Source organism: Phodopus roborovskii, unplaced genomic scaffold (genome assembly GCF_943737965.1).
Source record: "Phodopus roborovskii unplaced genomic scaffold, PHOROB, whole genome shotgun sequence".
NCBI classification, from domain to species: domain Eukaryota; kingdom Metazoa; phylum Chordata; class Mammalia; order Rodentia; family Cricetidae; genus Phodopus; species Phodopus roborovskii.
The window spans coordinates 20,468,765-20,485,060 of record NW_026126549.1 but is presented as its reverse complement, the minus strand read 5'-3'; the positions used below and the strand labels follow the sequence as shown (position 1 = coordinate 20,485,060).

Sequence of the window (16,296 nt, the reverse complement as noted above, 5' to 3'; positions counted from 1 at the left end):
ACTATATCATTTCCTCCCTCCAAACCTTCCAATGCCCCTACTTCCTCTCAATTTTTTACCCTTTTTCTTTAACTGTTATTGTTACATAGATCTATAAATGCATACATATATAAATACAATGTACTGAGTTTGTTTAGTGTTAACTGTATGTGTATGATTTCAGAATTGACCATTTGGTATTAGATAATGAAATTGGAGGCTCATCCCTGGGGAATACTAATTTACCCACTTTTAGCATTCCTTAGTTGCCTATAGTTCTTTGTCTATGGGTAGGACCCAGTGAGACTCTACCTCCTACCCCTAGAATCCCTTTTGACTTTTCGGTCTCTGTGGTTACTCCAGATTATATATACTCACACCTAAAGATCTGGGGTTAGAAATCACAGGCGAGAGAGAACATGTGCCTTTCCTCTTCTGGGTCTGCATTGCCTCCCTCGATGTATTACTTTCTAATTACATCCAATTACCTGAACGTTCCATAATTTCATTTTTTACAGCTGAATAATATTCTGTTGTATATATGCACTACATTTTCAACCTCCATTCAAATATTAAAGGACATTGAAGTTATTTCCATCCCCTAGCTTTTGTGAATAGAGCAGGAATGAAAATAAGAGGAAAATAAATACTCCCTGAGGATTAGCTTTCATAATACCAGAAGGTGCTATGCATGGTGCCATGAGAAGGAAGCAGCCAGTAGACCTGTCTAGACTGGATTCAGCTCAGGTCAAGTAGGTGTTGAGTCCTTCAAGCATATGCTGAGGAGTGGCAGAGTCACAGGGTAGATTTATTCCTAGTTTTTAAAGAATTCTCCACACTGATTCTCAGAGTATCTGGACCCATTTGCAAGCCCACCAACAGTGATTGTGGGTCCCCTTTCCTTGCATCCTGTCCAGCATTTGTTGTAGGTTATTTGTTGACGGCAGCCATTCTGACTAGTGTCAGATAAAGTCTCAAATATTGTTTTGGTTTGCAGTTCCATAATTGCTAAGGATGATGAACATGTTTCTATTTCTTCTTTTGAGAACTTTCTGTTCAGATTCCCAAGCCCATTTTTTGAATGGGTTGTTTTGGGTTTTTTTTTTTCTTTGTTTTTGAGTTATTTATATCTCCGGGGTCTTCTCTGTCAGATATATAGCTAGTGAAGATTCTCTCCCATCCCACAGACTCCCGGTTCACTCAATTGATTGATTGTTTAGCTATGCAGAAAGCTCTTTAGCTTTATGAGGACCCACTTGTTAGTTATTGACCTAAATTCTTGGGCGCAGAGAGTCCTATTCAGAAAGTCCCTTCCTACACTATGTCTGTAGGGTAGTGCCTATATTTTCTCCTAGCAGTTTCAGTGTCTCAGGTTTCACATTGAGGTCTTGAATCCATTTGGACTTAGGTTTTGTGCAAGGTTGACAGATGGGGGTCTAATTTCCTTTTCCTGCATTGGATACTCAGTTTTCCCAGCACCGTTTTTGAAGATGCTGTCTAAAATGTGTGTCTTGTATAGGGCACATGCTCAGTATGCATGAGGTCCTGGGGGTCAAGCCCCGGCACTCCACTCCCTCCCCTCCCAAAGAAAATGGATGGAGATGTCAGGAAAAGACTGGCACCCAGAAACGGCTGCTTAGTGTTTGTGGACTGCTGATTGGAACACGGGTGCATAGGGAAAACAAAATAGAGCCAGATGGGCTTGCTCTTAGTAGGAAGACATTTATTAGTAGATAGAAGCCTTGGCAGAATTCAGACACATATCCAACCTCAACTTGTTAAAAGACTGTTACTTCCAGAGAGTCAGGTCACAGTGGTTATGAAATGTAGGGTCATAGCTGTGTGTGTTTTTTATATGTGTTGTTTTTGTGTGTGTGTGTGTGTGTGTGTGTGTGTGTGTGTGTACACGTAAAATTAGGTTTGTTTTGAGATAGGGTTTTATGTAAAACATGCTGGCCTCAAACTTGCTGTAGAGGCAACTGCCGAAAGACTAAGAAATAGGAATTTTCCCAGAACAATCCACATAAAAGAGCAGCGCTATAGTCAGGTCTGCCCAGATTGAGTAATCAGACGAGTGTGACACAGATTGGTCAAAGTGGATTATACAGTATACTGGAGTCACAGTTATCTCAGAGAATCTTCCATCCACATTGGTTATGAGAGGGTTAGGGGACCTGAAATCTTTTCACCCAGAGTTTGCTAATCCAGACTTTACACCACATATATCATTAAGCCATGGATGAAGAGATTTAGAATTGTTCTATTGACATTAGGCATCTATTTTCCAAGAATATTGCCCTCTCTGCAAGTCTTGCTGTTTTCAGAGACTTTGGGCATCATTTGCAAAGAGTTTAAAAAAAAAAAAAAGATGGCAGGCTGAAGAGCATAAGGAATTTACAGTATGTTTGGAGGACAGAGGCTTGTGGCCATGCCTGAATTCTACCAAATATGCCTTAACAAAGGGTTCTTAAAAAAAGCACCTAGAATTTGCTGCCAAATTCCAGTGTTTTCAATCATCATAAAATCAACCTCATAGTTTTTAAGGTTGACAAGATTTATCTGTTTTGTTTTGTGGTGGATTTGCAGCTTCAAACTTGAAATAGTAACAGCAAACTTGCCTATACAGGAATATTTTATAAATATATCAACATGGATATGTATAGGAGCCAACAGGAGTCTTAGGTTCTCTGTATTTTACTGACTCATCCAGGATTTGATTAGGTGTGTGTGGACTGTGCTGTAATGCTTGAGGTGCATTCTGTCTCAGTGTGCAATAGGAGAGCTGGGAACTTCATGGTTTTTATACTTTGACAGAAAAAGGTAACAAGCTATTGTATTTGAGAGGAAACCAAGTGACCATGTAAAGGATATTTTAAGACAATGCTCACGAGACTAGGCATGCCCACTCATGGGGCCTGCAGTCTCTGAATCGCTCCTTGCTCCTCTTCCTGCCCTTGCCAATGGTTTTCTTTGAAAGCGCCTTTACACCGTTGCATAAATACTGTTGTTTTCACTGCTGAGCTACACACTCACAGAACAAACATAAGGATTTGATCATCATGGTTAAGAGAGCCTAGAAGTCAAGAGCATTGGTTGCTCTTCCAGAGGACTTAAATTCAGTTCCCACCACCCACATAATGACTTACAAACTTCTGTAATTCCAAATCCAGGGGATCCAGTGCCCACTTTTGGACTCCACAGGCACTGGATGCAAATAATGCACAGGTATACATGCACATAAAACACATATGTGAAATAAAATAAAAATTAAACTTGGCATGGTGGTACATGCACTTGTGAGGCAAAGGCAAATGGATCTCTATGAGTTTGAAGTCAGCCTGGGCTAACTGACAAGTAACATCCCTATCAAAGCTACATAGTGATTAAATTATTTTTTTTATTTCCAAAACAGGCATATTTAGAGTTGAACACCATCCTAATAGATCTTTTAAAAAATCTCCCATGGAGAGGGGGTGTTGAGTACAGGAGCTCCTGCATGTGTGGACACACACTGATCTGCTGGTACTAAATTCAATGTCTCCATCCTTAAAGAATTTGTTTTTGAGTGGGTTTCTAGGTTAAAAGTTTCTGCTTTAAAGAAATCATCTCCTGGCATCCATCAGTTCCAGGACATGTACTGTAATTCCATCTTTTTTTCCTGTGTAAGTAGTATGTGTCTGTCTTCAGAAGTATCCTCTGAGCAACAGTGATAGATAAGTGCTGGGTTTTGCTTTTCTGTCTGTCCTTCTGGGTAGTCTCGAAATTTGCAGACTTCGACTTCAGTGTTTCATGAATGTTTAACAGTTCTTAGCCATTAAACTTTGAGATATATCCTTTGCCCATTCTCTGTCTTCATTTTGTGTATTTTATTTCTGTGTTTAAATAGTTAAATATATCACTCTTGTATATTCTGTTATATTAAACATTTGTTTTCTATTTTGTTAAATTGTTTTAAGGTTGGATAGTTTCTGTTGAGCTGTCTTTCTAGTCCATTGATTCTTTCTTTGACTCTGTCAAATTTACTGGCAAGCTGGTCAAAGGAATTTGTCCTTTCTATTGGTTTCTTATTTTTAGCACTTCTGCTTGATTCTAGTTTTCATTCCTTAGACATTTTTTGAATTTCTTCTTATTTTCCTTCTTCCCTATAGCAGCGATAGAGGTGAAATTCAGGTCTGGTTATTGTTATTGTTAGTACTACTGTTTTAACATTTCTTTTTCTTATGTCTAGAAAAGCCCCTTGACCAAAGACTGTCCCAGACAGAAAATCATTCAAACAGGCTCTGGAAAACAGGCAGTGAGAAGACGGATGCTGTGCTGAGGACCAGCCTACTAATCGTTTGACTTGCTCAGGGTTAGTAGTCTTCTAGATCTGGCCTTTTCCCCTTCTGGATTTTCTAAAGACAAATCAAAATAATTATTGCTTTTCTCTTGTTCAACCTAAGTTAAAGAAACATGGGTAATCTTTATGTGTCTTGTGTTCTTGAATAGGATGTGGGCTCTTAAGAGTGTACACCTTGGTGATGATAGGCCTTTAGAACCTGAGAAAGGTCTTTTTTTCCTCTATCAATTCAGAACTTCCACAGTCCTGCACCTATTTTGCTCCTATTTGGGCATAGTCACAATGTGTTTGTTCTTTGATTGACTTGAACACCAAGTGCTACACTTGGTGGTGACCACATTGGTGGACAGACTGGCATGCCTTTTCCTGCAGGAGCTGCAGAGGCTCCTGCTTGATTAACAGGTACAGAATGCCACAGGACACTGAGGGAGACTGATCCATTTGAGCTCAGGGGATCAGTTGCTGCTGTTAGTAATGGTACCATTTTAGCTGGATTTTATAAAATGATTAAAGTCTTGACAGAGCTTGCTATGCTATGTGTCTTGGGGTTTTTATTGCTTTAAAGAGACACCATGACCACAGCAACTCTTATAAGGACAATATTTAATTGGGGTGGCTCACTTACAGTTTTCAGAGGTTCAGTCCATTGTCATCATGGTGGGGAGCATGGCAGAGTGCAAGCAGACATGGTGCTGGTTAAATCTTGATCAAAAGGTGACAGGAAGTCAACTGAGACACTGGGCGGTATCCTGAGCATAGGAAACCTCGAAGCTTGCCCCTACAGCCTCCAATGAGGCTACACTCACTCCAACAAAGCCAAAGCCATACCTCCTAATAATGCCACTTCCTATGAGATTCATGGGGGCCAATTCAAACTATCACATTCTACTCCCTGCCCCCCATAAGTTTGTAACAGTATCATGTTACAAATGTATTTAGCCCAACTTCAGAAGTCCCCATAGTCTATAACAGTCTCAACATTTAAAAGTCCAAAGTTCAAAGTCTCTTCTGAGATTGATGCAAACTCTTAACTGTAAAATCAAAATAAAAAAGCAGATCATAATACTTTTAACATATAATAGCATAGGATATACATTACCATTCCAAAATGTAGGGAAGGGAGCATAGCAAGGAAATACTAGACCAAAGCAAGACTGAAAACCAGCTAGACAAACTCCAAACTGTATTTTTATCTCTGATGTCACAACACTCTTCAAATTTCCAACTCCTTTCAGCTTTGTTGACTGCAACACACATCTTTCTCTTGGGCTAGTTCACTCCCCATTATCAGCTCTCAGCAGGCATACTACTATCCTGGCATCTCTGATATCTCAGGTTCTCTAAGGCAATCCTGGCTTCAACTTCACAGCTTCAAGCCATGACCTCTCTACTATTCCATTCAGGGATGCTCCTGACACATGCCTGGCCTCAGTGGTTTTCTTAATTCCTTTTCATAAGTTGGAAACTTAGCTGGGTGGGATCTTTCCCTGAGGTCACCACTCCCTTTATTCCGTTTCTTAATCTGTTTATCTCCTTGAACACAGGACTTAGCTCCATCCCATGTCCTGGTGCTTTTTCCCCTCAAATTTTAGGTTTTGTAATTACCTTGCACAGTTTGCTCTTTTTCCTTATAAATCTTCATTAGAGTTACCACTGACAACCACACGACAGAGTCTGTACTAGGTAGGCAGTTGTTTTGAGATTTCCTCTGCCAACTGAATTTATTCAAAAGTCTTCATTTTAGCGTCAGTCAGACTCTTTGGACAAGTGCAAAAAGCAGTCACTTAATTCACCAAAATATCACAAAACTGTCTCTAGATCACAAACTAGCATTCTTCTGAAACCTCTTGATCCCCACAGTTCAACAAATAACTGTTAGCGCCAGTGCCTTCCCTGCTTCTACTAGTATAGCCCATTAAGCAGTGCTTAAAGTACCCCTCCGCTTCCTAACCCAAAGTACCCAAGTTCCTAAAAAAAGAAAAAAAGGTCAGGTCTATCACAACACTACAATACCCCAGTCTCTGGTACCAACTTCTGTCTTAGTTAGTGTTTTTATTTCTGTGAAGAGATACCATGACCACAGCAACTCTTATGAAGAAAACATTTAATTGGGGGTGGCTTGCTTTAAGTTTCTGAGGTTTCATCCATAATCACTGTGGTGAAGAGCAGGGCAGAGTGCAGACAGACATGCTAAATCTCGATCAGAAGGCAACAGGAAATCAACTGAGACACTGGTGCTATCCAGAGCATGGGAAACCTCAAAACCTGCCCTCACAGTGACACACTTCCTCCAACAAGACCATGCCCATGCCAACAAATCCACACATAGTGCTACTCCCTGTGAAATTATGAGGGCCAGTTACATTCAAACTACCACACTAGGCTAAGCTCACAGTTTGTGCAGAAGGTATTTGTGCCATGTTCACTGACAATTTACCCTTTTAAGAGCCTTGTTCTTTTCCTGTTGTTTTAAGTTCTCTTGTTGTCTTTTCTTTTTTATTATTTTTATCTTCTTATATTGTTTTATTTCTTCTAGTTCCTAGTGGTAGATCCTTTAGCACTAGATCTGGAGTTTGGGGTCCAGAGTTGTAGGGTAACTTGTTTATCTTCCAAGTAAAAGTTCTGGGCAACATTACTTTCTCTACTCAGCCTGTAAAGACCATTGGTAGCATATGGAAAGGAGAAAGGCTGCCCTGATATATTTTTGGAGAATAATCTTCAGGGGATCCAGAAAGACACAAAGGAGAATCTTCAGTGTTCTTGAGAAATTCTGTACCAACCCAGTGACTTGCTGTTTATAGTCTACTTCTGGTCTTTCTCCCTGACCTCTTTCAGGCCAGGAGAAATGAAGCTCATTAAAGGAGTAGATATTTGAGTTATCTACCCCCCAGACTGGGCATAGTGGCCCATGCTTTTAATTCCAGTATGAAGGAGGCAGAGGCAGGTGGCTCTCTGTGAATCTTAAGCTAGCTTGGTCCACATAACAAGTTCCAGGTCAGCTATATAGTGAAACCCTGCCTGAAAAGAAAAAGCCTACCCCACATGGAATTCTTTTACTCCACAAAAGGACTGCTAATGTATGTGAGTACTGGGCACTAGTTTATAATTTAACATAAATATTTTTTCTGTGTTAGGAAGTAAACCATCTATCTCCAGAAATGTCTTCAGAAAATAAAGAGCAACATGACCTTTCACCGAGGGACTCACCTGAAGAAGCCTACAGTCTTCCACCTGAGGTCCCCCTGGAGGCTCAAAGGGGATCAAGCACTGACTTCACGCACTTGGAAACCAATGATCAAGGCAGACCTTATCGTAGGATTCACCTGGAGCCTCAGGAGAAGCCAGATATTAACATCAAAAAAGTTGTCACCAGAAAGCTGCAGAAGAGTTGCCAGTGTAGCCCAGGCAAAGTCAGAAATATGATTTTTGATTTCCTTCCTGTTTTGCGGTGGCTCCCAAAATATGATCTCAAGAAAAACATTTTAGGTGATGTGATGTCTGGCCTGATTGTGGGCATACTTTTGGTGCCCCAGTCTATTGCTTACTCCCTGTTGGCTGGCCAAGAACCTATCTATGGTCTGTATACGTCATTTTTTGCCAGCATCATTTATTGCCTGTTTGGTACCTCACGCCACATCTCTGTGGGCATTTTTGGAATACTGTGCCTTATGATTGGTGAGGTAGTTGACCGAGAACTGCATAAAGCCTGCCCTGACATTGCTGCTGCATCATCTTCATTATCAGTGGTTTCAAATGGATCTGAGTTAGTAAGCCATACATTAGACAGACTTTGTAACAAAAGTTCTTATGCAATTAAAATAGGCAGCACTGTGACCTTCATGGCTGGAATTTATCAGGTAAGAAATGGTGAACAGTTATTCTGGGTGTGGTAGCCCAGCACTCAGGGGTCAGGGGCAGAAGGATCTCTGAATTTGAGACCTGCCTGGTTTCATAGCAAGTTCCAGGATTACATGGTGAGACCTTGGGACAAAGCACAAAAAGGGACGGAAATACTTAGCAATTGGTTATTTCTGGCAAAAGCAATCACTATACACAAAATCTTTGGCATGGGGGCTATTAGGGATTTAGTAAAGCTACCATTTACTGAATGCTGAAGATATGAATGGTAGAACCCAAAGCCAAACTCTGCATTCCACTGGTTAAATGGGGCTGGCTTCCTGCTTGTTCCTAGGCTGCCTTATAAGCAGAGACCAACAATCATATTTTTATTATTAGAAAAAAAATTAGATCAGAAAGGGTCCTCAGACCATCTAGTACAATTCTTTACTTTCTATGTTGGCAACACTGGGTTTGCTTAAAGTCATATGTGGCTGATCATTAGCCAGATTGCCATGAGCAGTCAGACAAGAGGGTGATAGATCGGGGAGGGGTGAGGAAGAGAGAAGTAGAATGCCAGAGCCATTCAAATTACTGCCCGCCTTCCTAAAGAATAGCATCTCCAGTGAGAGGCTTCTGCTAAATTTAGTATTTCTCTTGGATTGATGAAGAAGGAGAAAAAAACTTGAGGACCTTCATTTTACCAGCCAAGAGAAACAAATACAAATCAAAACCTTCTTGATTCTCCTAAGGAACCCGCTAATCTGCTGTTATGATTATGCCCCTGCCTTTTAGCATCCAGAAATCAATACCAACATCAAACCTGCTCTCTATTGTAGGCATTAGGAGCCAGGAAGAATAGTTGGCTTTAGTTGACATTGGATGAGGTGGGAGAGACAGAAGGAAGAGAGTGATGGTTTATGTTGCCTATGGTCCATGTTGGCTTTGTTAGTTTATCTGACCAAGGTAGGGGGAAGGTAGTAGAATTCTTCGGACTTGGGCAGAAAGGATGGAGGAGTATTGCTGACTCAGAGGTGTTACAGCATGTGATTCAATTTTAATGTGAACCCAGTTAAAATGTTACTTTCAGATGTATAGTGGTACATGCCCATAATCGTAGCATTTGGGAAGTAGAGGCAAGTAGATCAGGAGTTTTGGGTCATCGAAGTTCAAGGCTACCCTGGGACCATGAGACCTTGCCTCCAAAAGTAAAAATTAAAAATCTCCATTTTATGGTAATAATTTTTAGTTTGGAGAAGCAATCTTTTTTTTTTTTTTTGAGACAGTATTTCTCTGTATTGCTTTGCTCTGTAGACCAGGATAGCCTTGAACTCATAGAGATACACCTGCCTCTGCCTCCCGAGTGCTGGGACTAAAGACATGTGCCACCAACACCCATCAAGAAAATATTTTCTTAAATAGAAGAAGTTCTTGAATTTGAGTTTGTATACATTTGTTGGGAATCTTAAAAATACTCTTTGAAAGTCTTCACTGTGTTCCAGTTTTAAATTATTGTATAAGGTAGAAACCCAAAGTCTGTCAGGCAGTGGTAGGGCATACCTTTAATCCCAGCACTCAAGAAGCAGAGGCAGGTGGATCTCTGTGAGCTCAAGGCTGGCCTGCTTTACAGAGGAAGTTCCAGGACAGGCTCCAAAGCTACAAAGAAACCCTGTCTTGTAAAACCAAAAAAAGAAAGAAAGAGAGAGAGAGAGAGAGAGAGAGAGAGAGAGAGAGAGAGAGAGGAAGGAAGGGAGGAAGAAAGAAAGAGGAAGGAAGGAAGGAAGGAAGGAAGGAAGAAAAGAAACCACTTCACAATGCCACTACACCAAGTCCTCATTATAGTTGGCTAGTGAGTATAACTTTGGGCAAGCTTCCTTGCCTTGTGACATGAAAAGTCATGTATGATTTCATTTCTTTTAGTGCTCACACTCTGGTACTCTGATAGTTTGTCACCATGCAAGGAAGACCAGGGTGGTATGAACCTGAGGAGCTCGTTCCCATCTCTGTTTAACACTTGCATATGCTCCTTTCCAGGTAGCGATGGGCTTCTTTCAAGTGGGCTTTGTCTCTGTCTACCTCTCAGATGCCTTGCTGAGTGGGTTTGTCACGGGTGCCTCCTTTACCATTCTCACATCTCAGGCCAAGTATCTCCTCGGACTGAGCCTTCCTCGGAGCCATGGTATAGGCTCCGTCATCACTACCTGGATCCACATCTTCAGAAACATTCATAAGACCAATATCTGTGATCTCGTCACCAGCCTTTTGTGTCTTCTGGTCCTTTTGCCAACCAAAGAACTCAATGAACACTTCAAAGCCAAGCTCAAGGCACCAATCCCGACCGAACTCATTGTCGTTGTGGCAGCCACATTAGCTTCTCATTTTGGAAAACTAAATGAGAAATACAATTCCAGTATTTCTGGACATATTCCCACTGGGTTTATGCCACCTAAAGCACCAGATTGGAGCCTAATTCCTAATGTGGCTGTAGATGCAATAGCTATTTCTATCATTGGTTTTGCTATCACTGTATCACTTTCTGAGATGTTTGCCAAGAAACATGGCTACACGGTCAAAGCAAATCAAGAAATGTATGCCATTGGCTTTTGCAATATTATACCTTCCTTTTTCCACTGCATAACTACTAGTGCGGCTCTTGCAAAGACATTGGTTAAAGAATCAACAGGCTGCCAGTCCCAGCTGTCAGCTATAGTGACAGCCCTTGTTCTTTTGTTGGTCCTTCTGGTAATAGCTCCTTTATTCTATTCCCTTCAAAAATGTGTCCTTGGTGTGATCACTATTGTAAATCTCCGGGGTGCCCTTCTTAAATTTAGAGACCTGCCAAAGATGTGGAGGGTTAGCAGAATGGACACGGTCATCTGGTTTGTTACTATGCTGTCCTCTGCTCTGTTGAGTACTGAAATAGGCCTGCTTGTTGGAGTTTGTTTTTCTATGTTCTGTGTAATCCTCCGTACTCAGAAGCCAACAGTTTCACTGCTTGGTTTGGAAGAAGAGTCCGAAACCTTTGAATCCATTTCTGCTTACAAGAACCTTCAGACCAAGTCAGGCATCAAGATTTTCCGCTTCATAGCCCCTCTCTACTACATAAACAAAGAATGCTTTAAATCTTCTTTGTACAAAAAGACTCTGAACCCAGTCTTGGTAAAAGCAGCTTGGAAGAAGGCAGCGAAAAGGAAACTCAAAGAGGAAACCGTGATTTTCGGTGGCATCCAAGATGAAGTTTCAGTGCAGCTTTCCCATGATCCCTTGGAGCTGCATACTATCGTGATTGACTGCAGTGCAATACAGTTTCTAGATACAGCAGGGATCCACACACTAAAAGAAGTTCACAGGGATTATGAAGCCATTGGCATCCAGGTTTTACTGGCTCAATGCAATCCTTCTGTGAGGGATTCCTTGACCAGAGGAGAATACTGCAAAAACGGAGAAGACAATCTTCTCTTCTACAGTTTGTCTGAAGCAGTGGCTTTTGCAGTGGACTCTCAGAAGCAGAAAGGAGTGTGTGTTCTCAATGGCCTGAGTCTTTCTGGTGACTGAAAAAGTAAATGAAAGGAAGAAGTGTGTCTTGCCAGTTTCAATGTGCAACATTTTCTACTGTGAGAGGAGAGAGTGGTGTACACTTGAATAGTTCTCCTTTGAAGCGAATAATAGCCTTTTGATAGTCTCATGTGCAGCAGAGCTTATAGTTGGGTAGAATCAAAAAGAAGAAAATGCTGTGGCTTCAGACTTTCCTGCAGATGAGCATTCTTGGGGGTGCAGTATAAATGGAATGGAACTGTAAAGCAGCTCCCAAACTTGATCACCTTACTTTAGGGACTTTACATCTGAGCTCCACACTTCAGGAGACAGAGGTGAAGTTGGGGTTTGCTTTACCCGCACTGGAGCTTTTGCATGCTCTGTGGAGAGGGGAAGGAAGACAGTGTTGCTGGTTCACAGGCTGGTGAAGCATGAGGGCCTACCTAGATGAGCTCTGTCCTCACTGGTGTTTTCTCTGTTTGTGTTTGGCTCCCAGGAAGCAGTAAGATCACTGACTGATAGTTGGAAATACCATTGTCCTATCCTTCATGCAGGAACTGTGGTATAGTTTCCTAAGAGGATATGATTCTGAGAGTCAGCCTGACATTGGACAGAACCCTATTGTAAACATCTGATGTTTCAGACATGCCTTTTTATTTAGAATAAGTAGGTAAGGAAAGAAAGAGTGAAAGTCTTTGTTTCCTCCCCATCCGTTTCTGAGAATTTGCCTACTGTCAGGCTCTGTCTCCCCTTTGACTTAGCTTAATGTTTTCTCCTGGAATCTGTCTTAAGTTGGTATTTCTGAATCAGTAGCAGTCTTGTCAGACAAAGCAGATACTGGCTCAGCAGCTTTTGCAGCATTGTAAATGGACTTGTGTTACATACTCAAGGAAAGATTGAAAAAAAAATGAATGAATGACAATTCCCCTTAAGAAATGCCACCACCAGCAACAACCAGCCACTGTGGCATTTTGGCAAGGATCTGCTGGGCATTGGTAGTCTTTTTAAATCAAAATAGCTGTAGAAGGCTATAAAGGTGATAGAGTGCTTCCAAAAGAACATCCATAATTACTTTGCAACATTGTGAAAACAGTGCTGATGCTAACTCCCATGCCCACCCAGTTGGTATATGATAAATATTGATGTTGGGGACCAGTTTTTAACTTGTATGTAGGAGGACTTGGAACCTTCTCAAAACCCTAGATCAGCTGTGTGTCATTCTCAGTAGCTGGCCACAGGTTATGAATTGAGTAGTTTCTTCAGAAAAGCACTTTGACAGGTGAGAAAAGTTCACCCAAGTGAGGCATAGAGGACTATCCTATGTGAGATTAAAACACTCATCCAAGTTATTCAAGTACCCATCACCAAAGTACAGAATCATTTTTATCCTGTTATTATATGCAAAACAATTTAAAACATTTAGGGGAAGCAACCTCTGTGTAACAAACCTACTAAGGTAGAATGCTTTTACACATCACACGCACTCCAAAAACTGTCCCTGTTGTTTTTCTATTGATGTTGCGCTCCTGTTTCCTTGTGTGAGAAATACCTTTCTATGATCCCAATAGAAGTTTCAGAGTAGAAATTTTGGCTTTCTGTCTTCTAGTTTGTTATGTTGATAAAGACCACATTGCTGTGGAGTTTGACATCCTTGGTGAACTCTGCCCTAGAATTTCAGAAATATTAACTGTGTTTGCTTATTCTTTTGTTTAGCTCTCTGGCTTTATGAATTGTAAGATCACAGTATTTTAAGATCACAATACCCTACTCATTTTTTAAAATCCCTCCTGGTCTTTCCTCAAGCCAGGTTGGAATGAAGACTGTTACAGATGTTAAATACCCAGTGAGAGACTAGTAAGTACAGGTTAGTGGCAGCTGGAGAGACACTCAGTAGAAAAGTACTTGCTACTCTTGCAGAGGACCCAGGTTCAATTCCCAGCACCAACAGTCACCTGTAACTCCAGCTCCAAGGTATCTAACCCGCTCCTGATCCCTGTGGGACACACACACACACATTTTTAAAAGTACATGTTTAAGATAACTCTATAATCCATTCAACACCAGCAGAGAAAAAGAATTTTAGTTTAGTGTTAGAACTGCCCTTTGCCTTACATGTAAGTTTATGGTGTGGCTCTAATAGGTTCTGGAGTTCTACACTTGCATGAGCAAATTCTTGAATTATGTTCTGGTTTGTGTTTGTCCCACAAAAGCAAAGAGGATCCTGTTTTTTTGATAGCCATTTTAAGAACATGATTTCACTAGAAACTGTAGTAGTTGTCATCTTTGGGTTGAGATCTTCCTAATATCAAACATTAAAATTGATTTGATTGCTAATAATAGAAAGAATCAAATCTAGAACCAAAGCCTAATTTACTACCACCACCAGCAGCAACAACAAATATTTTCATTTCTTTTTGATGCTTTAAACATATTCGTGTAAGTTTTCTTGTTCACTAAGAACATTAAGAATATAACATATTTTTGTTTACAGAAACATAAAACCCTGAATGTTATTAAATGGTGGTCATTTAGTTGAAATACAGACTGTGCCTGTATCTATGTGTATTTTATGATAAAGCCTTATGTAGCACAGGCTGACCTCAAACTTGCTAAGTAGCTGAAGGTGATTGTGAGCTTTTGGTCCTCCTGTTTCCCTTTCCAAGTGCCAGAGTGGCAGGTGCACAGGGATGGAGTATGCTAGTATACACGCAGACCTGCCACTCAAAGAACACAGCTCTGAGCATTTTAAGGATAGATCTCTGAAAACTGTATCTAACCGGAAAGGGAAAGGCCTGGCTGGACGGGGTCTGTGTTCTGGTTAACTGCACAGTAAGATCAGGATTCAGAAATGGCATCTCTAAGAGCAGAGTTGGAAATAGGTTCTGTTTCCAGAAGGTTCTGTTTCTAGACTTCAGTGAGAGTCACAGGCTCACCAAAGCCCCAAACAGCTAAGAAGCATATCTCAGGTTGTAGCCAGAGTCTGGGCTGGCCTACTCAGGAGTACCATCTTCCCTGTGAACCAAGTAGCTGTCTCAGATAGGGCAAGACTGGCAGGCACCTAATTCATTTTAAGCATTGTCAATGGAACAGATAAAATTTATATAAAAGTTTCTAGTGCAGCAAATGGTGAACTTGGAGACTACATGGAAGTGCTAGATGAGTACATTAGACTAATGCTCCTGGCTACATTCTAGCACAAACAACAATCCTCTGCAGGGATGTTCCTGGCAGTTTGACATTGAAAGCACATTGCCAGTTAACCCTGATCTGCAGAGTACAAAGAGGAATTCAGTAGGTTTGGGAACTAACATTGAGTCTCTTAATTTACACTAATAGATTCAGGCTTTATGGCCCCTGTTAATATCCTTACTGAAGCTTTTCTTGTAGGTACTGACAGATGAACTGAGGGTTTTCTGCATGGAAATAAATGCTTCTTTAGATATCCCCAAATATCTGGGAGGCAGGTGTCCCACAGGGGACTTAGAGAATGTGGAGAGTGCCTGAGCTGAAGTTCTGCAGAGGCCAGAGTTGGAGGCAGTATCCCGCAACACCACCATCCCCCTCCTCTCTGCCCCATATATTCAGGAAAAAGTCTATAGTAAAGTGGAATTCTCTAGTTGATAAGCTTTACATTTTTTGCCCAGTCTTTTGTTCTTCCCCTCTTGGAGTCTTTCCTTGCTTCTAGTGATACTTTAATTTGAAATTGGTTTTAAAGCTGTTAGACCCTTTGTGGGCATGATGACCTGTGAGGTACTTGGAAGCTGAGGCAGGAGGATTGAGCCTTTGAGGCCAGCCTGAGATACTCAGTGAGACCTTGCCAAAAGAAGAAAAGGCAAAACTAGCTAGCAATTGGAGGCTCATTTGCTCTCCAATCCTTTTTTGTATAAAAATTATAACCATGGCAGATAGTAAATTTGGATGCTAAGTTTAAACATGAAAGTTATAATGGAACAGGAGGATAAACCAGTACTCCAGCTGGCTTTTTATGGACTACATCATAAAATAAAATACAACTGAATTACTTTGTGTTGAAAGTAAAAATTTAAGGTTTTTTTTTTAATAGTAACTTAAGAAGGCTTTGATGTAGAAAGGGGGCATTTTTTGTGTTTTTTTTGTTTGTTTGTTTGCTTGTTTGTTTTTATCGAGACAGGGTTTCTCTGTGGCTTCAGAGCCTGTCCTAGAACTAACTGTGTAGAACAGGCTGACCTCGAACTCACAGAGATCTGCCTGCCTCTGCCTTCCAAGTGCTGGGATTAAAGGTATGTGCCACCAATGCCTGGTGAAGGGGGCATTTTTAATAAGGTAATTTTTATCATGGTGAGAACTATTTTTTTACTAAAAGTATTTTGTAACTGAAATTTTTAAAGTAAACCTATTAAATACCATTAGAAAGTCAAATAAACATTTACTAGTAGATTTTTTTTTTTTACTGTGAACTTTGTACATTATGACTTAGTTTCAAATAAGAATGTATTGAAGGCTGCAGACTGGGCAGCCAGGGCATCAGAGCTTTTATGGGAAGACACTCTATTTTAAGTCTGCCATGGCTGCTGGGTCACAGAGGGTTTTATTTGACACTTGAATAGACTTATTCTGGGGGTGATCAT

General features: G+C 40.8%; 1 protein-coding gene across 2 annotated transcripts in view; it reads left to right on the top strand.

Annotated features, from left to right (window-relative positions):
* Window positions 1-12,174, top strand: part of Slc26a2 (solute carrier family 26 member 2) — a 28,202-nt gene extending 16,028 nt beyond the window's left edge. For both annotated transcript variants that reach the window (XM_051200789.1, XM_051200790.1), the window contains exons 2-4: window positions 4,208-4,330; window positions 7,453-8,175; window positions 10,190-12,174. In XM_051200789.1, the coding sequence (XP_051056746.1) occupies window positions 7,477-8,175; window positions 10,190-11,710 (2,220 nt within the window). In that variant the 5' untranslated portion in view covers window positions 4,208-4,330; window positions 7,453-7,476 and the 3' untranslated portion in view covers window positions 11,711-12,174. The remainder of the gene's footprint in view (window positions 1-4,207; window positions 4,331-7,452; window positions 8,176-10,189) is intronic.
* The last annotated feature ends 4,122 nt before the right edge of the window (window positions 12,175-16,296 follow it).